At 50.7% G+C, this 23767-nt stretch overlaps 1 protein-coding gene across 2 annotated transcripts; it reads right to left on the bottom strand.

Moving 5' to 3' along the window:
- On the bottom strand, positions 1 to 23418 carry LOC136477562 (uncharacterized). 2 transcript variants are annotated; one of them, XM_066475764.1, is made up of 18 exons: positions 22967 to 23418; positions 22794 to 22893; positions 22211 to 22267; positions 22072 to 22118; positions 21930 to 21963; positions 21697 to 21787; positions 21254 to 21345; positions 20965 to 21039; positions 20439 to 20530; positions 19240 to 19369; positions 12502 to 12591; positions 3248 to 3307; positions 1540 to 1631; positions 1318 to 1383; positions 1153 to 1216; positions 946 to 1034; positions 665 to 785; positions 1 to 566 (listed from the first exon to the last, which is right to left on the bottom strand). In XM_066475764.1, exons 1-18 carry the CDS (start codon positions 23026 to 23028, stop codon positions 507 to 509), a joined length of 1422 nt encoding a protein of 473 aa, XP_066331861.1. In that variant the 5' UTR covers positions 23029 to 23418; the 3' UTR covers positions 1 to 506. The 2 variants fall into 2 exon arrangements, with proteins under 2 accessions (XP_066331861.1, XP_066331862.1); XM_066475765.1 differs by lacking the exons at positions 22211 to 22267; positions 22967 to 23418 and having other exon boundaries at positions 22072 to 22167; positions 22794 to 22832.
- Between the last annotated feature and the right edge of the window lie 349 nt (positions 23419 to 23767).

Here is a 23767-nt window from a genome sequence, read left to right as displayed (position 1 = left end):
CTTTGTTCTTGACTTCTCTTATTAGTCATACATAGAGTATTAATGAAACTGTACAGTTATGAACTGAAGGAGAACATTAGGAACAGTGCCATTCCTAGAGAAGGTACAAGAATACAAGATCCCCTAGCCTATTAGGTCATTACACTCTGCACCTGACCTTGGAGTTTAAGATAGGTCTCACCCTCTCAGGGCACATCGAGAGATGTTAAAATTGGCCAAACAACTTGGAGAAGCGGAGATAATGTACAGAATTTGGCACAGGTTGCGGTGATACCAGCATACACGGAGCATTTGTGTGAATGGCTGCGTATTCATCAGTTCTTGGAAGCTGGTTATTGGCAGCACTTTGAACCTAGTGACCGGCCAACTAGATCTGAAGACTCAGTGGCACCAGCAAGGTCTCCATGCTGCACATAATTCTTTATTGCGCGCTGGCGATGAACAAACACCATTGTGATTCTGCAAATGCACAATTGGAGATGTTGCGTGGAGGAAATGGCAGGTTTTCATGACTCTGGATTCCTGATAGTCTTGTACTTTTGTGATAACATGAGCAACGATGAGAACTGGAGAAATAAAAATAGTTTATCAGTGTTTAAAATGGTAGAGCCGCGGAGGTCGATACTTGCAGGAATTATGTATGAGACCACAGAACTAAACCAACCTGTGTACCGGCAATTATGGTGTGACTGAGTGCATGGGCTGCACAAGAAAGCACCCTTTGGGATAAAGGAACAAACTTGTTTTCTGCAGGTTGATTTTCCTCGGAGACTCTTGTTTCCTCTCTGAAATGTGGAAAACAAGTGGGAAAAAAGAGAATAAATATCATATGATAAAGGGGCAAAATAAAAATAAAAAAACAATAGGTAAATAACCAGAAGTCTTGAACTTCTTTAGGTATATCTCCAGAAAACAAACAAAAAACAAAGGGGTAGAGCAGCTTACTTGTAGTCCACATGGCATGCAGAGCTCGTATCTGGATGAAAGTCCAGTAGATAAATACCATCATATGAAGAAGACCCAACTGCATAAATCTGGACAAATTCCTTAACATCAAGGGAACTTCTCAACAGTAAACAGGAGTGCAACATTCAGCATTCATTAAAACTTTTTGCAGGTACTAAGGTTTAGTGTACTCTGTAATATTCTTACAGAAGATGTCGGAAGCCAGGTTGGCTTTCTTAACTGGTTTTGCAGCACCAAGTCCGTACTCTCCCTAGTAAGAGAAAACGAAGTGTACCTCAGAACAAGCATACTTTAATTAAGAATATTTGTAGGAACATAGGCTTCAAACAAAATACATAGCAGGATACTTACAACCAAGCAGGAGGAGGGCAATGAAGGTGAGTCACATTGAGGTTGTTAACATTCAGGACTCCAGACCTAACATGAGATGTGCGTAGAAGAAATTCATTGAGATCTAATGCATTAAATGAGTGGAAGAGTTATCATGGGCTAAATATGGTGACTTAAAATGATCATAGACAGAAATTTCTAACAAGAACAATGATCCTTAAAGGGGAAAATGGAGATACATACCAGCCATCATCAAGATGGAAGGCCAATTGATATGAACAACTAGGGTTGAAGTCTATAGACAGAATTGGACTTGAAACAATGTTTGATTGTTCCTGAAAAATATAAATGCCAAAATAATGGTTTGCAAATGATATGTTTCATAATCAGAAATGGTTCCATGTTTTACAATTTATGAGTAATGTCAAAAATGATGGTATATCATGTAACCAGCTAAAAACAAATATATTTCGACATTTTCGTTGAAAATGTTGGAATATAACAGAATGAGGTTTGTGTTTCAGGATGTTATGCTAACCAGGGACAATCTAAAGAGAAGAAAATGGCAGGGCGACTCCAGATCCAAGTTCTGTGATTGTGAGGAAGAAGAATCAATTCAACATTTTTTTGGATGTGCCATACCTAAATATGTATGGAGTATTAGTTTTGTTCTGGGAGTTAACTGTGCACCTGAATCTTTTAGGCAGTATGATATTTGAATTTTATAGCTGGTTTCTACGGGGGAAACAGTTCCACATGGTTGGCCCAGGTGGTATTTGCAGGGCGATAGGGAAAAAGGTGAAACCATGCATACTATGAAAACAAAATCATCAAATCTCCTACCAATATTGTCTACTAGTGGGCAGGGTTGCAGAAACCAGAGGATCAGCACATTTGAGAAGGGAAAGCCATGTTGCATGCGGTGGTGCTGCATTTCCATCCAAGACAGGAAATGCCTCAGCAGCACGATGCAAGCAAGGTGCTGGACCAACAAGGTGAGACCTGACAGTTGAAGGAGATATTAAATGGGAGATCTTGTTGGAGAAGGCCAACTAGTGCAGAGTAAATCGCATCCAAAATCCAATACAAAATGGTAGGATTGTAATCTTGTGTAAGTATATTTTGCTTCTCTGTGGCAGTTTTCTGAAGTTGGAGTAGGGCAATCTAGGGTGTATCTTGCAGTATGACTTGTAGTAGTAGGTGATACGCATACTTATCGTAGACGTTGAATGTTTTGCACTCATTACCATGGTAATGAAATTCAGGAGTGGTCCACAAGAAAAAAACAAAATATTTCAAATAGGAGGATATATTATGATTTTGGATGTTAAAAATCCAAAGAAGTGTTTTCATTGTATCAATCCAAGTGTAAGAATATACTTTCTGCAGAGATGAGTAGACATTGTAATTAAAACGGGTTCAAGAGGTTCAAAAACCAAGATTGGAATGAACAAAAAGTTGTATTCTCAGCACTCAGCAGACAAAAAATATCATGCATTCGAAAATTCAGGACTGTAACAAGTATGTGTCAAGCAGTGGAGGGACCATTACCCAACAGCTTTATGAACTTGCATGCTAGGAACTCGAACGGATCAGTTGGAAATCTCAGTAACATGGCAACCAGAATTTTGAGACCTGTCTGACTTTAGATGACACGTGGTATGGTTGCTAGGGATGCCAAATCTCAGCCCCTATTTTAAGAATAAAAATGGTTTTCTGAACCCAGGACAGGGTCACAGGACAGGACCATGGTACTCTTTTGGAGTATGCCTCTAAATGTCAATACTCTTGTATTCAACATCTTGGACGCTTTCAATGGTAGTGTTAAAAAAGCAATTCTAAATTACATTCAATGTGTACACAAAATGCATCAATGTGTCTCGAAGAGTGGTATGTTATTTTTTTAGCAGATAAATCCATAATAACAAGTCTTTCTTTGTCTTCTGCGTACCTTTAGTGATGCAATTTTGCCCAACAATGTTGATAGCTTCACTGATAGCAATTGTTGAACCTGGAAATATTGACCAAGAATACAAACCCTCATGTTATCAATACAACTATACATTGCTGCATGAAAAAGATTCCAAAGAATTTACCTAGATGGTTCTATTCAAACTAATAAACAAACTAGATTGACAAGTCTGCACAGTTTCAAAGAATAGTTTGGTATTAAACAAAGGCCATGATCGGTGCATCAACGGTGACCATTTTTTTTCTCAAACAACGCAAGAGAGTTGTGTGTCATTTCATTTAGAAGAGAAGAAATAATACAAAGGAGAGGCTAAAGAAAAATCAACACACACCGGGCAAAACAGTTACAGGCGTGCCGCTGTGAAGAAAATACACGAGCTCTAGCCACTCAAGAGTAACTATAAGAGTCTAGAACGATGCCATGATAAGACAGGGGTTTGTGGGTTGCGGGAGATTTTCCAGCCCAAGGATCTGCTTGGCTCACTGACAAAGCAGACAATGACAATGCTTTTGGTACCATGTCCCTGAATGGAGGAATTGTCATGAGGGCCCCCACCCCCTGGAGTTTCAGTTGGATAACTGTTGGGTTCATAAACCCGGGGTCCCTCGAGGACCGGCTTCCACGCCAGGGCTCGGCCCAGGAGGACGACCTTCTTTTCCTCTGGACCGACCCGAAAATCTAAATTCAACAGACCGGAGCACTCGCTTCAGGCCCTGGCCGCCTTCGGCCCATCTTTCCGACCGGAGCACTAGCTCGGGCTCAGGCCAACTCCGAACGGCCTCTCCGATCGGAGCGCTAGCGTCAGGCCCCGGCTGCCTTCGCACGGCCTCCGCTCAGAAAGCATGAACCGAGGACCGCCTCCGATTCCGACCCCGTGTCTCCGACCGGGGTCCATAGAAAACCCTGCCCATCGCTATCCTCCGACTGGCGCGCCAGAACCAACTGGGGCCATCCGACCGGGGACGCCCGATCAGAAAGAACCAGAAGGCGTACTAAGGAAGGCAAGACAGGGCTCGCAAGTCAAACCACGGCACCAGGGACCATACCCTGCGGAACAGTGTTGTAGGCGCCGACATTTACCTCTACAGTATTGTAGGCGCCGGTCAAAACACCCGTACGGTAAGACCCCCCATGCCTTTGGGAATCAACAGTGTTGTGGGCGCCGGAATTCACCATACCAGGTGAATTCGGTAGAGCCATGCCTCCAGTCGGCGAGACAGCATTTTTGCAAGTACCGACGTCCTTCAGTCTTGAAGAAAGCAGCTCAACCTCCCACATGTACCTGACATTCTGCAGTGACATCAACAGTATTGCGGGCGCCCACCATTGTCCCATCCTTATCGGCGTGGGCAACAAGGCTTAGAAACGTCCGTACTCTCTCTCTCTCTTGTTAAGTCATCCCCTTCTTCTATAAAAAGGGGATGTGCTCCCTCCAAACACAGAGGGGGTTCACCCAAGTCGACTTCTTCAAGTTCAGGTTTAGGGTTGGACACTTTGTTCATAGCATAGCTCCTGTCGATCTCGGCCCTTCCGACCGGACCGACCGGACACCCCATCTATCTCCCTCGTTTGTAACCCCACTAAGCACCTGGGCTCGGGAATAAAGTCACCGACCGACCCACAATAGACGTAGGGCATGTTGCCTGAACCAGTATGAATCTCATGTCATTGAGTGCTAGGCCACCTTCGATCACAACGTACAGTAAAACTACAAATATTTACTAGTTGGTCACTTTCTGCACCGACAGTTGGGGCCGTCCGTGGGGAAGACGTTGTACGTTCAACACTTTTTTGGTAATCGGATGACCCATTTCTCCGCCACCCCCGCCGTGGCGGGCTCGGGCGATACGATCCGCTTCGGCTCGCTGGAGTTTCCCGCACTCTCACCCGCTGGGATGCGGGCTCCCCTAGTCTTCGAGCCACCCCAGGCCTTCTGCTTCGGAAGCATGGCCTTCGTCGCTGACCGGCTCGGTGTACTACACCTCCGCGAGGAGGCTCGCGACCCGGAACCCGTCGGAGGGATGCCCTCCATCGACTCTGGGACGCGCGACTTCGACGGCGCGGCATCTGCGCTTCTTTCCGAGCAAACTCTCTGCTCAAACCCCACTGTAAGTAATACGCGTACTGTTATTCGCTCTTTATTTACTATCTCCCACCGATCATCCGGAGAAAATGTACCGCTCACACCACAAACACCGTACGATCGGTTCCCCTACGGCCTTGCATCCTCCGCGGAGGCATACGCTCGGGGGCTCCGAAGGATGCTGGCACCATCCCCCCTCACGTCCGAGTTCGTGGGAATGGCAGGCTGCTTTCCTGCCGTTTCCCACGAACTCCCGGATGGCGAGGGCGAGAGCGACGGTTCCAGCATCGGCGAGGTGACGCCCCGTCACCGTCCATCCCGGGAGTGCGCTATGGCGGACGCTCCGGGACAGCCACCGGTGGTGGCGGCGTCTGAGCAAACTCACACCCCTCCTGACCCGCGTGCGGGGGCCCTCGCGTTTGCGCAAGCACACGCCGAGGAATTACGACACCGACGGCAGAACCGGCCGCCGCCCGCGCCTGCGCCGTTGGTACAGCCCATTGCGCCCCATGCGCATGGCCCGGCGGGCAGCGCCCGGGGTCGCGCCCGTCAAGTCCAACACGACATCATGAATGAGGGGAACGATCTCCCTCAATTTGCCCGGGCTAGCCAGAACATCGCCGCTGCGGCAGTGCTTCTGCGCGGCGTTCCCGAGCCCACCAACCCCCAGGAGCGGGCAGTCTACCGGAACCTCCGGGTTCTAGTAGAAGCCGCCGCCGTCCAACAGGCGGAAAGCTCCGCGTCGTGACTCCGACCCGCGCCCTCACTCCCCACCGGGGGAACGAGGACGCGCCAGACGGATCGCTCCATTCGCTCGCCGCCACAGCCGTCAGGCCCGGCTCGCGGTGCGGCAGTCGCGCCACGGTCGGACCTGGCGCCTGCTTCACGCCAATCGCCAGTACACGAGCGGCCCGATCCGCACCGGGACGCTCGCAGCGTCATCGGCAACCGGCGTCGGGCCCGACACGATAACAATGTCCACCATACGACAGCAGGTGACATGCGCCCCGGCCAAACCATCGAGGGAAGCGGTGAAACGCGCCCCAGGCGCGGTCGCCGGACGGACGACCGGAGCCCCAGCCCTGAGGGCCCGGGGCCACGGGTCTTCAGCCGGCGCATCCGGAGAGCACCGTTCCCGCAGCGGTTCCGGCCGCCCACCAACATCACGAAATACACCGGGGAGACCAACCCAGGCATTTGGCTCGAAGATTTCCGGCTCGCCTGTCGGGCCGGAGGCGTGGATGATGACTATTTCATCGTTCAATACATTCCCATTTGCGTGGGGGAGCATGTTCGGACATGGCTCGAATTCCTCCCGCACGATAGCATCCGCGACTGGACGGACCTCAAGAGGGTCTTCGTCGGGAATTTCCTATGGACCTACGTCCGCCCGGGAAACTCCTGAGACCTCAAGAGCTGTCAGCAGGAGCCCAACGAGTCCCTGCGGGATTACATCCGAAGGTTCTCCCAACGATGCAACTCCCTCCCCGATGTCGTCGACGCAGACGTCATCAGCGCGTTCCTCTCCGGGACGAACTGCGAGTCCCTGATCCACAAGCTTGGCTGCTTGAAACCCCGTACCATCCGCGACCTGCTCGACGTCGCCACCAACCACGCCTCTGGCGAGGAGGCGGTCGGAGCGGTCTTTAGCGGAGGCCGGGACAAGCTCAAAGCCAAGCGCACGGACCGGGACGAAGGCCCCTCCACACAGAAGGGCGAGAAAAACAAAAAAGATCGATGCCGGTCGGACAGCTCTGCGCTGGTCGCCGCGGCCGATCGCACGGCCAAGCAGCCCCAACAGGGACTGCCTGACCATTTCAACAAACTCATGGACGGTCCATGCACCAACCACGCCTACCCCGTCAAGCACCTCTACAAGGAATGCGAGCTCCTCAAACGCTTCCTCCGACAGGCCGACGGGCCGAAGGAGGGAGACGGCAAGGAGGCGGCAGCCAAGAAAGGGGGCGCGGCGGGCAAGGACGGAGACGGCTTCCCCGAGCCCGAAGAGTGCATCATGATCTTCGGCGGATCCGACGCAGTCTGGTCCAAGCGCCAGCACAAGGTCCGCTATAGAGAAGCATGCACCGCCGAGACGGCCATTCCCTCCTTCCTCAGCTGGTCGGAATCCCCGATCACCTTTGATCAGAGGGACCATCCCTCCCACGTCGCGAGACCGGGACACTACCCGCTCATTGTCGACCCTATCGTCTACAAGAAGCGCCTCACCAAGGTGCTGATGGACGGAGGCAGCGGCCTCAACATCCTATACGTCGACACCCTTGATGCCATGCGCATCCCCCGGTCGGAGCTCTGCCTGACGGGCTCCCCTTTCCACGGGGTAATCCCGGGAGTGCAGGCATACCCGCTCGGACAGATCGATCTGCCCGTCACGTTCGACAGCCGAGCCAACTTCCGCTCGGAGGTCCTCACCTTCGAAGTGGTAGACTTTCCGGGGTCCTACCACGCCATCTTGGGGTGGCCATGCTACGCAAGATTCATGGCAATCCCCAACTACACCTACCTCAAGCTGAAGATGCCGGGACCAAACGGCGTCATCACCGTGAGTAGTGCTTTCTCGCATGCCTTCGCGTGCGACCGCGAGAACTACGAGCTCGCAACCGCGGTCGTCAACTCATTCGAGCTCCTACGGCTCGGGGAGTCGTCAACCCCAGCAGTCCCGGACTGCAACAAACCAACAAACCCTCCGCAGGTACCACGAAAGGAAGATAAGGGGAAGGGCCCTATACGGTGATCGAAGTAATCCGACCGGGCACCTACCGACTGAAGGACAACAACGATGATGCTCTCTCCGAGCACCTTGGAACAGCTATGTCGCTTTTTCTTTCCCTAAGTTCAATCTTACCATTATTTACTTAACGTACGCTCCTGTAATAGCACCCTGACTCGAACACTTTTTCGGCTCGGGACGCTCGGGGGCTCCACTAGGGGGCACTACTACCTCCCTGTTTTGTTTCCTGTTGTATGGAGAAATTCCATCCTACCCTAACGAAGGGGTAGCTCATTACTTTATTTTACCTTACGTAGCTTTGCTTTAAACATTCCGACTGATCGCACCCCGCCTTTTCCTACGGTTACGATCGGCCGAGCCTCGCGGGCCACGCCCCGGGCTCGCAAGGTTACGACCTACGGAACAAACAGGCAGGTACGAGATAGAAAGAAATTTAAAACAAAATTATGCTAAGGTTAAACTAAGGAACGAAAGGGAACAAGCTTCCCCGAACGGAGTGACTCCATCACAGAAAACAAAATACCATGGCAGTCATTAAAACACACATGAACGTTTACACGGGGGCTCCCCCACAAACTTAAACTTTTTTACGTTCACTAAACTGCTTATATCTTACGAGCTACGAAACCGACCCAGCGGCGTCTGCTATCGGTGCGACTGACGAGAGCACAGGCTGCTCACCCCCCGACGGCACGACGTTCGGCTCAACACGAAATCTCCGCCAAGAGACCAACCGGCCTCCTGAGTCGATCGATTCACTCAGGATAAGCACCTGAGATACGGGTAGGAAGCGAAGGAGTGCCCCATGAGGGCCATGTCGACTCCGTCTCGAATGACGAGCACGGGTCCCGGTCGGACATTTCCGACTGAAGCTCTCCGAACCCCGTCTCTCAGGTCATCAAGGTAAGCATATGTTCATTAAACACAAAACTGTTCACGCGAGGGCTAACCCACGATTGACAAGTGCAAGTCCCGGACGGACGTTTCCGACTAGAGCCCAACGAACCCCGTCTCTCCAGTCTTCAAGGTAAAACACTATCAAAGCCCCTCTATTTCAATTTAAATCATTCATACATCCATACGCGCATTCATCTCATACACCTGAACCCCCCGGACGGTTAGGGCATGAACCGCCCGGGGGCTCGGGAACTAAGCATCGCACGTGCAGCGAAATGCACCAATACGCTCCATGTTGCGCCACGAAGCGGTGGCTTGCCTCATTCGACATGAGCAACCAAACAGAGCCAGAGGAGAAAACCGTAGATGAGCACCGTGCGGCCTTTGCCCGGTCTGGCAAAGCGGGTCATCTCAACCTTCTCGTTCGATCCTGAACCTCTCAGGCCCACAGAATCTCCATCGAGGGAGAGGCCGTCAGGCCACCCGGGTCGGTCTATGGAACGACCTAGGCATCTGCCGGGCTGAAGGAAAAAGAGTAGTGGAATGCCACAAGAGGGCTATGCCAACCCCGTCACAAACAACGGACCCGGATTCCACTCGATCACACCCGTTAGCGAGCTCACCGAGCTAGTCTTCGAGCCCGAGCGATCGGGACAGGCGACGAAACTCAGCCCCTCCGGTTGTGAGGAACCGGATGGGGTAGCGCAAAAACGACTCATAGCCCCCACGAAGGCCCGACAAGGCTCGGGGGTTTAAACGCCATGGGACCGCGACTCCGAATTCGCGTCGACGGGATAGGCGACATCCGGCTACGGCATGGGACCGCGACTCCTTAACTCGCGTCGACAGGATAGGCGACATCCGGCTACGGCTTGGGACCGCGACTCCTTAACTCGCATCGACAGGATAGGCGACATCCGGCTACGGCTTGGGACCGCGACTCCTTAACTCGCGTCGACAGGATCGGCGACATCCGGCTACGGCTCCTGGGACCGCGACTCCTAAACTCGCGTAACGGCTTCAAACGGCTTCACTAACTAAAACTAACTCTCTCGATCCACGGCGAGCACCGACGCCTGGGTCCGATCATGACTCCGCCTCACCTGATCCCGCGGCACGCATCGACGCCAAAAGATCAGTGAGCTCTGACACAACCGAACCGAACTAGCTCCACCCACGGCGCGCACCGACGCCAGGGTCCGTTCATGACTCCGACTCACCCGATCCCACGGCGCGCAACGACGCCGCGGTTTAACAAAATTCCGTCTCAAACTAAAAAACATGCATACACGCCTGCTGAGACAACACCCCCAGCCGGTTCGGCCCGAACCGACTGGGGCTTGGGGGCTACACCCGCGGGTGCGCTCACGCGCACCCGCCGACAAAACAGAAAAACATCCCCCGTTGACAAACTCGGAAACACCCCCCAGCCAGTTCGGCACGAACCACCCGGGGGCTCGGGGGCTACACCCGCGAGTGCGCTCGCGCGCACCCGTCAGCAAGACACGAATCGCCCGGGGACTCGGGGGCTCCTGTCGGGTTCATAAACCCGGGGTCCCTCGAGGACCGGCTTCCATGCCAGGGCTCAGCCCAGGAGGACGACCTTCTTTTCCTCTGGACCGACCCGAAAATCTAAATTCAACAGACCGGAGCACTCGCTTCAGGCCCTGGCCGCCTTCGGCCCATCTTTCCGACCGGAGCACTAGCTCGGGCTCAGGCCAACTCCGAACGGCCTCTCCGATCGGAGCGCTAGCGTCAGGCCCCGGCTGCCTTCGCACGGCCTCCGCTCGGAAAGCCTGAACCGAGGACCGCCTCCGACTCCGACCCCGTGTCTCCGACCGGGGTCCATAGAAAACCCTGCCCATCGCTATCCTCCGACTGGCGCGCCAGAACCAACTGGGGCCATCCGACCGGGGACGCCCGATCGGAAAGAACCAGAAGGCGTACTAAGGAAGGCAAGACAGGGCTCGCAAGTCAAACCACGGCACCAGGGACCATACCCTGCGGAACAGTGTTGTATGCGCCGACATTTACCTCTACAGTATTGTAGGCGCCGGTCAAAACACCCGTACGGTAAGACCCCCATGCCTTTGGGCATCAACAGTGTTGTGGGCGCCGGAATTCACCATACCAGGTGAATTCGGTAGAGCCATGCCTCCAGTCGGCGAGACAGCATTTTTGCAGGTACCGACGTCCTTCAGTCTTAAAGAAAGCAGCTCAACCTCTCACATGTACCTGACATTCTGCAATGACATCAACAGTATTGCGAGCGTCCACCATTGTCCCATCCTCATCGGCGTGGGCAACAAGGCTTAGAAACGTCCGTACTCTCTCTCTTGTAAAGCCATCACCTTCTTCTATAAAAGGGGATGTGCTCCCTCCAAACAGAGAGGGTGTTCACCCAAGTCGACTTCTTCAAGTTCAGGTTTAGGGTTGGACACTTCGTTCATAGCATAGCTCCTGTCAATCTCGGCCATTCCGACCGGACCGACCGAACACCCCATCTCTCTCTCCCTCGTTTGTAACCCTACTACAGACTTCGAGCACCTGGGCTCGGGAATAAAGTCACCGACCGACCCACACTGGACGTAGGGCACGTTGCTTGAACCAGTATAAATCCCGTGTCATTGAATGCTAGGCCACCTCCGATCACAACGTACAGCAAAACTACAAATATTTACTAGTTGGTCACTTTCTGTACCGACAATAACCTTGTGCCAGATCTCTGGTAGGCGTTGGCGGCATCTGTGGGTATTGTTTTCTTTGTTTTTCTTGGTGTTATTATGCTTTGTTTTGTAAGTTACTTCTTCACTATTAATTAAAAAAATGAATCGAGGATCTCCCCCATTTCCATTATGACATAACGGAAATACAGCATTCATACCAAGAAAGACAGAAGAGAAACAGAAGGAAAGTATGTGAAACCCATCCATCGGATCAACCTACAACTCTAAGTCTCTGATTCAGAGAAGCATGCTGATTGAAGGGGTCACTGACCAACACCTAACAGTTTAGGCCACAAGCATTACAGAATTACAACCCATAACAAACCACATAACACATAGCCAAGACCAAAAGCACAAAAAACTTCTTGCTAGTTGCTTTTCGCGTGGGGGAGGGGGGAGTAGGCTTCCAATGCTTGACACCTTAAATTTACTTAGACTACACCGCTTAACGTGAGTTAATTCTTAATAACTATGATATAGAATCCTTCATGTTTTAAAATTTTAAAAAGGTTTCATATGACATCACATGGTTCTGAATCAATCATAATTAGGCTTCAGCACACTGGATGTTTTAATTTCCCTGAGAATTGGTATATTCATTTCCTTTTGGCACGGGTAAACCACTCTATGAGTTTTTCGTACATGACAAATGGGCTAAAGCAACTTCTGGGAGATATAGGCAATTAGATCGCATGTTACAAGCTGATCATGAAGTAAAAGACTGCAGAACCACGTGTGCTGAATACATAAAGTTAATCTGCTGAACACCAAAACCCACCTCATTGTGGCTTTGAAAAGCAGCTGATGCCCTTCCTCCACGGAGATCCCAAACATGGATTGTGCCATTTTTAGCTGCACCAAACACAGTCTGCAAAACAAATGGTAAATGCCCATTTATGGGATGGCTTGATAATTAAAATTTTAATTGACTGCTTAAGTTAAGAAAGGGTGTAAATCAGATGAGGTGGCAAAGATAATAGAAAATGTACAGCACATTGAAAACATGAAACAGCTAGCAAAGCCTTCTTTTTGTTTTAAGAAGAAAAAAGGGGTTTGGAGAAACCCTTCTAACACTTACCACAGACCCACTAACTCCTAAGGCTTATGGAAACATACATGCCAGTGCTAGCTTGGAAAAAACCCGACCTCGACCTAAAATTAACCCTCATCAAGCACAAGGGCAAGGATCTGTGAAATACCTCAAGCCCTGGCCAAACCCCATAGCTGCAATTCCTCAGTGTTAGAATATCTAGTTTCTATGTGAATGCTTCTACTCTACATATGAATGCGCCACCTCTTCCAGGCTGGCTTGGCCCTTTGGGCTCCTCTAGTCTAAACTGGCCCCTTCGGGTCTGGCCCTTTGGGCACCTCTGTATCCTAGGCTATATATGTAACCCTCTTGTAACTCAGCCCTCTAATGAATAATATTTCAGCCTGTTAGGCTTCTATCATGGTATCACGAGACTTTTGAGTCCTGTGCCGCTTCCGCCCCTCTTCCCCAGCCGCGCGCGCGCCCCCAGGCCGCTGCGCCCGCTGTTCCTGCGCCCATGGCCACCGGTCTCTCGGCCACAGCTGCTGCGGCCAAGCTTCGTGATGAAGCTACCTCCGCCGCCGAGCTGCTGGAGGCCCAGGCCATCTCCATCCGCTCCTCCAACACCGAGCGCAGCTAGCAGCTCCAACAGGAGGCCGACCTCCTGAAGTCTGCCGCCGCCGCCCAGGAGCGCGTTCGCACTGCCGCCGCTGCTCTTGACCAAGAGCGCGCGCAGGCTGACGCCCTGGAGCAACAGGCTGCCGTCCTCCGCCATCGTTTTCACGCGGAGCTGCTCAAGGACGACGATGTTCGCACCGATGACGCCCACTCTGAAGCCGCGGCCATTGCTCATCTCCACAGCCAGGCGGCTGCTGTCCAGAACATCAAGCACCTGATCCCCATCGTTCCCGAACTCCAGTCGTCATCGAACTACTCCAAGTGGCGCGGCTACTTCCTCCTCACCCTCGGGCGGTTCTCCCTGAGGGATCATGTCCTCAGCGATGACGCCCGCCCCGACGATCCGGCATGGTCTCGCATGGACTGCGTGGTCGTCTCCTGGATTTTCAACACCATCTCCCCCGACCTTCTGGACATCGTCCACGAGCACGCTGGCACCACTGCCCGGGCGGCTTGGCTCGGGGTCGAGAATCAGTTCCTGGGAAATCACGAATCCCGGGCACTCCTTCTTGATGCTGAATTTTGCAACCTCTCTCAAGGCGCCCTCTCCATCGACGACTACTGCCGCCAGATGAAGACCAAGGCTGATGCCCTTGCTGATCTTGGCGAGCCCATCAGTGACCGTACGCTCGTCCTGAACGTCCTGCGCGGCCTCAACGAACGGTTTCAGTTCATGGCACAGCTGATCACTCGCCAGAAGTCGTTTCCTTCCTTCAGCGACGTTCGCGCAGACCTGCGCCTTGCTGAACTCAACATGGAGCAGCCTATGGCTCCTCCCTCGGCGCTTCTCACTACACCAACCAGCAAGCCCCCTGCGCCTCCACTTCCTGCGCCACCGCGCCCCCCTCAGGGATCTCCCTCTACTGGGGGCGCCCCTTCTGGCAGCGGACGTGGGCGCCGTCGCCGCGGTGGGCGTGGCCAAGGCGGCTCTGGAGGTGGCCAAGGCAGCTCTGGAGGCTCGCCATGGCCCTCCGTGTTCAATCCATGGATTGGGTCCATTCATATGTGGCCCGGCTCCAACCCAGGCGGTCCTCGTGCTCCACCGCCTCGCGCCGGCTTCCCTCCACACCAACAGCAAGCTCTGATGGCTGCTATGGCTCCGGCTCCTCCACCATACTCCACCTCGGGCCCTGGTCTGTACTCCCAGGCACCGGTTCAGGCACCCCCTCCTGCATGGGCACCTTGGGATCCACACTCCCTCGCCAACGCTTTCAGCACTGTGACCCTTACGCCACCAGGCAGCAGCGATTGGGTTGTCGATTCAGGAGCTTCCTCCCACATCGCATCCAACCCCAGTATGGTTACCTTATCCTCTTCCTCCACCTTTCCCTCTTCCATTGTTGTTGGCAACGGTGCCACTCTCCCTGTGGTTGGCACCGGCTACTCCACCCTTCCCGGTCCCTTTCGCCTCAACAATGTTCTCCTTGCTCCTGACATCATCAAAAATCTTCTCTCTGTTCGTCAATTCACCACTGATAACCATGTTTCTGTTGAATTTGACCCTGTTGGTATTTCTGTAAAGGACCTACGCACGGGCACCATCCTCCTTCGCTGCAATAGCTCGGGACCTCTCTACACCCTACAGCTGCCATCATCATCGTCCGGCTCCTGCGCTCTTGTCACCACCCCGTCGACGATCGATTGGCACCGTCGCCTTGGTCACCCCGGCAAGGATGCTTTCCAACACCTTGCTCAGTCCTCCTCTATTATCTGCAGCAAGCCCGGCGACACCTCTTTATGTCATGCTTGTCAACTTGGATGACATGTTCGGTTACCTTTCACTAGTTCGATGTCCAGGGCATCCAAACCCTTTGATTTAGTTCATTGTGATTTGTGGACCTCTCCTGTACTCAGCATTTCTGGTTTTAAGTACTATTTAGTTATACTCAGTGTTTTCCTAAACGCTAAACGGTAAACAGTCGGTCACCTACCGTTTAGCCATTATTCGGGCTAAACGGTCCACTAAACGGGCTAAACGGTCAATTAAACGGGGTAAACGGACGATTAAACGGAAACGGCGCACCACCGTGTAGCGTGTACACGGCGTGTACACGGGCTACACGGCCGTGTAGGCGAACAGTGGTTATACTTGATGACTACTCGCATTTTCTATGGACTTTCCCTCTTCGCCTAAAATCCGACACTTTTTCCACTCTCTCTAATTTTTTCGCCTATGTCTCCACTCAGTTTGGATGCCCCATAAAATCCATCCAATGCAATAACGGCCGAGAGTTTGACAACTCTTCCTCTCGCGCTTTCTTTCTTGCCAAAGGCGTTTCCCTGCGTATGTCTTGTCCATACACCTCGCAGCAAAACGGCAAGGCTGAGCGCATCCTTCGCACCACAAATAATGTCATCCGCACCTTACTGTTTCAAGCATCTATGCCTCCCTCCTATTGGGTGGACGCTCTTGCCACTGCCACCTATCTGATCAACCGTCTTCCCACCAAGACGTTGGGTCTGTCCACACCCTACTTCGTCCTCCATGCCACTCACCCTTCCTACCACGAACTTCGGGTCTTTGGGTGTGCCTGCTATCCTAATCTCACTGCCACTGCCCCACATAAGCTTGCTCCTCGCTCTACTTTGTGCGTGTTTCTTGGTTTTCCCCTGATCACAAAGGTTATCGCTGCCTTGATCTCACCTCCAACCGGGTCATCATCTCTTGCCATGTTATCTTTGACGAATCCCTTTTTCCTTTCTTCCATCACCGATCATCTCCTCCACCCGACGAGCTTGATTTTCTAACTAATAATGAGCCTCCACCAGCTCCTATTCATTCTGCAGGTACACCCACTACTTCAGGCCGTGCCAGCTCCCTGCCCGTGGCTGCTGCACCCCTGCAGGTTGAGCCGCCCGATGAGCCTCCACTGCTGCCAGTGCTCTCACACAGCCCTGGTCATCTCCCGCGGGCACCCAGGTCTCCACCAGGCTTCCCCGCACTTTCGGCTCCACCTCCGGCGTTCCCGGTACCTGCTACCTCTCCATCGCTGATGATGCCTGCTGCTCGTCCGGCGCCCATGGTGCCTTCAGCACCCGTGGTGCCCATGGCGCCCACCACGACCCGGGCACCACCGACGGCGTTCAACAAACCGCCTGTCACCCAAGTCTACTCCCGGCACGCTCCTGCTCCAGCACCGTCACCGACGTCTCCCATTGCTGCTCCCTCCCGGCGCTCGAGCATCGTCCCTTCACCACCTCGCTACGTGAAGGCTGCTCCTCCTGTCGGTGTTGTTCCCATCCCACCGGTCGCCAACTCTCATGGCATGACGACCCGTGGGAAGTCTGGATATCACCAACCGCGCCTTCATCTTCACACCGAGGCGTTGTCACCAATTCCTCGGTCTTGTCGTGACGCCCTCACTGATCCTCACTGGCGTCGCGCCATGGAAGAACATGCAGCTCTTATTGAGAACCACACTTGGGACCTCGTTCCTCGCCCTGCCAAGGCAAACGTGGTCACTGGAAAATGGATCTTCAAACACAAATTTCATGCTGATGGTTCCCTGGACAGATACAAGGCTCGCTGGGTTCTTCGAGGTTTTACACAACGGCCAGGTGTCGACTATGATGAAACCTTCAGCCCCGTTGTCAAACCTGCAACTGTCCTCACGGTTATCACTTTGGCCCACTCTCGTGATTGGCCTATACATCAACTTGATGTGAAGAACGCTTTTCTTCATGGGGTTCTTTCAGAGACCGTCTACTGTTCGCAGCCCACAGGTTTCACTGATTCTGCTCTTCCCAATCATGTATGCAAGCTGAACAAGTCCCTGTATAGTCTGAAACAGGCACCACGCGCTTGGTACAGTCGGTTTGCTGCTTATTTGGTCACTTTGGGATTCTCTGAAGCTCGCTCGGACACCACCCTGTTCATCTACCGCCGGGGTGCTGACACAGTCTACCTTCTTCTTTATGTTGATGACATCATACTCACTGCATCCTCCCAACAGCTTCTTAGCCGTGTTATTGATGCTTTGAAGAAGGAATTCGCCATGAAAGATCTTGGTCCTCTTCATCACTTCCTTGGAATGTTAGTTCAACGACAAGGTGCTGCTATTTTTCTCTCCCAACGGCAGTATGCTCTGGATATCTTGGCTCGTCATGGCATGACTGATTGCAAACCTTGCTCTACCCCTGTTGACACCTGCGCCAAAGCCTCTGCTGATGGTGGTCCTGCTGTTGCTGATCCTACAAATTATCGCAGCCTTGCGGGCACTTTACAATACCTCACTTTCACCAGGCCCGACATTGCCTACGCAGTCCAGCAGATCTGTCTTCACATGCATGATCCTAGGGAGAGTCACCTTGCTGCTGCCAAACGAATCCTTCGATACCTTCAGGGCACTCTGGATTATGGCCTGGTCATTCCTCGATCATCCCCTACTCAACTTATTGTGTACACGGACGCCGACTGGGCCGGCTGCCCAGACACTCGCCGCCCCACCTCCGGCTATGCTGTCTTCCTTGGAGGCAGCCTCGTCTCCTGGTCTTCTAAGCGACAGCACACCGTTTCTCGGTCCAGCGCCGAGGCCGAGTATCGGGCTGTCGCCAACGGTGTCGCCGAGGCCTCCTGGCTGCGGCAACTACTGCAGGAGCTGCATCAGCCGCTGCAGTCCGCCTGCCTCGTCTACTGCGACAACATCAGCGCCGTCTACCTCTCCACCAACCCCGTCCAACATCAGCGAACCAAGCACATGGAAATCGACCTCCACTTCGTCCGGGAACGCGTCGCCATTGGGGCTGTCCGTGTGCTCCACGTTCCCACCACGTCGCAATTCGCCGATGTCTTCACCAAGGGGCTCCCTTCCTCTGTTTTCCTAGAGTTTCGCTCCAGTCTTAACGTTCGTCCTAGCGACGTTCCAACTGCGGGGGGTGTTAGAATATCTAGTTTCTATGTGAATGCTTCTACTCTACATATGAATGCGCCACCTCTTCCAGGCTGGCTTGGCCCTTTGGGCTCCTCTAGTCTAAACTGGCCCCTTCGGGTCTGGCACTTTGGGCACCTCTGTATCCTAGGCTATATATGTAACCCTCTTGTAACTCAGCCCTCTAATGAATAATATCTCAGCCTGTTAGGCTTCTATCACTCAGCAACAAGTTGTTATGGTTGGCAACATGTACCAGCACAGGGGGAAGAGGAACCATGGCTGAGGCGCGACGCCAAAGCCTTGGCGCGCCCAGCGACGCGGTTCTCAGCCTGGCACTCCGATGTCCAGTTCTGTTAGTCGGATCATATTAGAGTGGAGTTTCTTTGAAATTGAGTTTGTTAAGATATGAGGCTATAAAACCTAAACTCAATCAATCTCTCCGGCTACCCCGTGCCTCCCTAGCCTCCCTCTCTGCACCGTCACGCAGCACAGCGCCACTTCACCGTCAGGGCTTCAAACCCTGGCCTTCCATCTCACATAGCTACAACCTACGTCGGAAACCAAGCCTTAACACAAGTGATATCACACCTGCCAGACTAGGGAAAACCCATCGAAGACAATGATTACGGTGGTTCCAAATTGACCAAACCCCTAGTAGAATGATAAGTCAGAGAGTTAAACCCATTTCTGATCTGACAAGTAACTTTCTGGCTTGCATTATCCCACCAATCATCAAAGGGCCTCTCATCCAGCTGTAGCCTCCTTTTTGTGAAATAGAATTCTGTAGCATTAGGTTTATCATAACAAGATGATTAAGTTCATGGGATGTCGTTCTCAAACAGCATATTCCGTGATTAATTTCACCATTATATAAAACAAAGTAATCTAAAGAAGCAAGCAACACCTGTTATTGAATATTTTAAATTCTTATGCATACCCGATTATCCACAGTTAGCTTGACAGTGTTGAACTGAGATTCTGGAGATGCCATAAGCTCAAGACAGTGTGTCTTACTTGACCGCCTGTCCCACATGTACACGGCCCCATCAAGGCCAGACGCAAATATCCTATGAAAGAGAACTGGTAAGTGAAAATCCCCATATTTCCAATAAGGCAAAGATGTGTTTGCATATTGGTACGTACGCCTCAAATACCACTAAGATATTGATAATGACATTCAAGTACACTAAATAGAGAAAATTGGAAATCTGCCCTTATGGCAGGTGGGCTTCGCCCAAATGCCATCAAGTTTGTGGGCTTCACTAGATCACCATTATGAAGCATTGCCTACACGCTAAAATGCCACTTCACCATTTCAATTCTCATTTTATTTTTTGGGCCAAAACAAAAGCCTAATCTTCCAGTTTTGCCCCTGCATGTTGAATCAGCCATACCCCTCTCTCACGCTAGTAATCTTCCCTCTCCCTCTCCCTGCTGCCCCTGGCCCACCGCGGCCAAACACTAGTCTATCCCCGGCCTCCATGATGCACAAGCTGTCAGCAAAGATCTCCAGCGCCACGCCAGAGAGATCGAAGATGCTGACCTGGTCCCTTACCCAGAATGTGGGGCTGGTGCTCGCCGTGACGCCCAGGAAGCAGTGAGAGAGATCCCTTGGGGGAGAGAGAGAGAGAGAACGCATGAGAGAGATGAAGGGAAAGGTAAAATACCACTGGGCTTAAATCGCGAAATGGTATTTTAGCGTAGACTCGTTTCATAAGGACATTCAGCCAAATCCCACAACTTTGATGGCATTTGGGCGAAGCCCACCTGCCATAAGGGCAAAATCCCAATTTTCTCCCCTAAATAAAACAGCTAACCTTTATTTATTTATGAGGGAACACAACCATCAGCAGAATCCACATCTATCTCTTCTTCGATAACTCACCCAGCCCAACCCACATAGCTACATTTATTTGGTAACACATCATGTTTAGCAGTCCTTGGTTTCTTTAGCTTCACAGCTGTCCATATGTCTTAAGGGACTATGAACAAAGAAAACCAGAGAACATGATATGCTCTTGATTGTCTAGAGCAAGCTCCACAGTACTAAATAGCAATATTTTGTTATTGGTCCTATTTCACAGAGGCAACTGTGATGGCATGAAGAGGCGAATAGCCCTGAAATTTGTTACCTACCTTGACTTATCATCTGAAGTAAAAGTTATATCAGTCAGACTCTTGCAGGATTCAGAGAGCGCGGGGAATTTGGATTTTCCTTTATGCAAAACCTAAAATGGTAATAATTCAGGTCAGAGGATATGTATGTTTAGAAAATGGTTCGTAGATAAAGCTATAATCCCTTCTAATTTACAATATTTAAATAAGTACAAAGATATTATTTAGAAACATTTTCTTTTACATTGTGGATTTTTTTTAATTTTTGATTCATACTGATGGAAGCAGGTCTATCTTATCTCTGATTCAGACCCACAACACTATTTTTGCCATAAATTCTTGTATATTATGCAGCTACATAACTGACAAAAAAACAGTGGGAAAAATAAATTGAACAAAGTAAGAGACAGCAATGTGTGATAATCTAGGAATAGATAGAAAAGGGAAAGGATAACACATGATTTGCTAATGTAAACCAACAGCAGACATGTTTTCCTTGCGTAAAAATGTGAAGCATTTATGAGGAACAACACAAAAGGGGGCTTACTTCAGTTGGTGCAGATGAGACATAGCCAATATCAAAGAGGAAAACTTTATCACTTTGACTTGATGTGCAAGCGATCTGCAGCAGGTATTTTCGACAATAAAATACATAGGAATCAAATGAACTCATAACTATCTCAATCTTTTTTATTACAAAACAGATTGTAGTGCCAAGCTGCATGGTAGTTAGGCTTGGTAAACATTGATAGTATCAAGTAGCAAAATATTTTGGGAACTGAAGTATCTGAAACTGGAAAATCCCATACTGCGTTAAGAATAAATATGCACTGTACCTCGTCTTGGTTTCCTGGATTCCATCGGACAGCATTTAAGGGAATCCGGTTAGATATATGGAGCACATAATTTGATGATTCATCTGGCATACCTACAAAGAAAAAAAAGTAAGTTGCTCACCTAAGCCTATAAGCTAAGAAAATTATAACAGCTTTGCAAATGAAGATTTAGAGTGTTAATTCTCCCACTCTGAGTGTGTCATTATTTCAACTATTTTGGTGTGCTTTGAGAATATACAAATTAGAACTAGATTTGCACGGACAAGAATGTATCATCAGAAGGTGCAGAGGTTGCTCTTTGTCTAGGAAAAGTCAGGTTCTTAACCTGATTTCTAGTTTCCAAATCAAATGAAGATAGGAAGCTATGATTAGAGAAAAATAATGTTAACCAGAAGACAATACAAGTTAGAAAGGAGGTCACGTGGGTTCTAGTTTTAACTTACTGCATGATGGACCATATTTAGAGCAGTACAAGGTCTCAAAGTCATGCACTGTCAGGCACCCTGATAGTGTCACTGATGCAAGGTATATTCCCTGCACGGTTAAAATCAGAAATGAGGATGCTCTGATATTACTCGTATCACAACTTTGTTCTGAAAAATTGGAAGGCGACGAGTTGGAATTCACAGTCATGCTAAACTAGAAAATTTACATTTGCACAAAATATGCATTTTACCTTTCTATCAAATTCTATTGCTGAAACACCCTCCCTGTTCAAATACAATAGCTGTTAAAATGAAACTGTAGGAAGGTGACCATTACATAACTCTAAATCATGTAAGGTAATGCTCCAAAGAGCTATAAAGAGAAAAGCTGACCTTGCTGGATGAAAATCTATAGTTGAAGCACTAATCATTCGATCCACCTGATGGGAGCAATCACAATAAACCCGTCAGTTGGATGAAGTACTGCAGCTGGGCATTACAAGCAAAACATAAATCAAAGGATCAGCATTACATATGTTCGACACCGTTCCTCACCATGCATGTAATACTTGTGATCGAATGCCCCAATCTTGTCAAGATAAAAGTAAATGAGAAAATTAAATCGAGATTGAAAAAAATGTATATTGGAATGTAAGAACCAAAAGACAAAAATGGCCCCTCGTTTTCCTTTTCCCACAGAGATGATATATAACCTTTAACACCAACAGACCTTAGAAGCTAGTCAGCTAAAGCTGTGAAGCTCATAAATCAAAAGGAACCAGAGTTTATCTTAAGGATATTTCTCCCGGATCACAGTACATTTATGCTCTATTATTCCACTAAATTACTTTACATTTTGTTTTCGAACAAAAACATATAGCTGTGCTAGGATTAACTAAAAAGGGTTAGTTAGGCTAGGATAAATTAAAAAGGGGATAGTTACACTAGGATTAGGTTACTATAATTTTTATAAAAAAAATGTTCAAAACTTGCCATGGAGAGTTCCACATCCTGTTTAACTCCTACTACTAAGAAATCTCAATGGCGAACTCAATAAACAACAATAGAACCCAAATCAAAACGATTAACAGCTATCTGTTTCAAGAGTATGGCACCTCGACGAAAGAATTGAGAAGGAGGCGCGACTCCCGGTGCCGGAACCTGTCATCGATGCGACCGTCGAGCTCCACGGTGATGCGCCTCCACCTGTGTCTCCTGTCGACCAAAAGAGGTTCAGAGAGCGGTGAAAGGCGGCCGATCGAGCGTGGCTCTGGGGGGCGCGGAGCACCTGGGAGGCGGCGCGGGCTCCTCGCCAGAATGAGGCGGCGCCGCCACGAGGAACTTTTCCATGGGCGACGGCTAAGGAAGGCGGCTAGGCGCCGCTCGGTTAGTGTTTGAGGGCCTGTTCGGTAGGACTCCCAACCAGCTCCCACGCGCTCCCGCTCCAGCTAAGCTCCATGTTTGGTAGCGCTCCCGAACTCGCTCACGCTCGACGGCGCGGGAGGCCGCCGCGGTGGTGGAAGACGAGGAGGGCGAGCTGTGGGAGGCCGCCGCCGTGGTGGTGTAGGGCGAGCAGTGGGAGGTCTCCGGGGCTCGGGAAGCCCTCCAGGCCGAGGTGGAGGTAAAAGAGGGCTCGCGGGGACCGCCGCCGCCGCCGCCGGATCCTAGTGGTCTAGTGGAGAAGGGGGGCGGAAGGAGGCGAACTGGGAGCGGAGCGTGGGGAGCGTATTGCAAAACGGCTGGAGCCGGAGGAGCGCTTCTCGCGCGGAGCAGGCTGCCGAAATAATTTGTTGCCGCCAGAATGAAAATTGGCTGAAAATGCCGCTAGCGGCAAAACGCGATTCTTTTTTAAGAAAATCAGGATTTTTGTGTACAGCCAAACTTATTACTATAGACGCTCAGCCTATGAAACACATGAAACGTATCTGAATCCCATTGTAAATGATAGATGATGATTGCGTGAATTTCCGATGTAACAATTGAATCCCATTTTTAAGGGGAAGGCGGGCTGGGACGCCAAGAACATAATCGAGTCTCACCACTGAACAAGCACGGCAAAATCAGGGAGCGGGCAGGAGAAGGTGCGGCC

Source organism: Miscanthus floridulus, chromosome 8 (genome assembly GCF_019320115.1).
Source record: "Miscanthus floridulus cultivar M001 chromosome 8, ASM1932011v1, whole genome shotgun sequence".
Lineage (NCBI taxonomy): Eukaryota > Viridiplantae > Streptophyta > Magnoliopsida > Poales > Poaceae > Miscanthus > Miscanthus floridulus.
This window is presented reverse-complemented; position numbering and strand designations above follow the sequence as displayed.

What these genes read in the sequence shown, in the direction of transcription:
- LOC136477562 (XM_066475764.1), bottom strand. Translation starts at nt 23,028, where the DNA reads ATGGAAAAGTTCCTCGTGGCGGCGCCGCCTCATTCTGGCGAGGAGCCC. An exon ending in TTCTCAATTCTTTCGTCGAG is followed by an intron (nt 22,268 to 22,793) that starts GTGCCATACTCT and finishes TATCTTGACAAG; the next exon opens with ATTGGGGCATTCGATCACAA. An exon ending in AGGAACGGTGTCGAACATAT is followed by an intron (nt 22,119 to 22,210) that starts GTAATGCTGATC and finishes TGCTCCCATCAG; the next exon opens with GTGGATCGAATGATTAGTGC.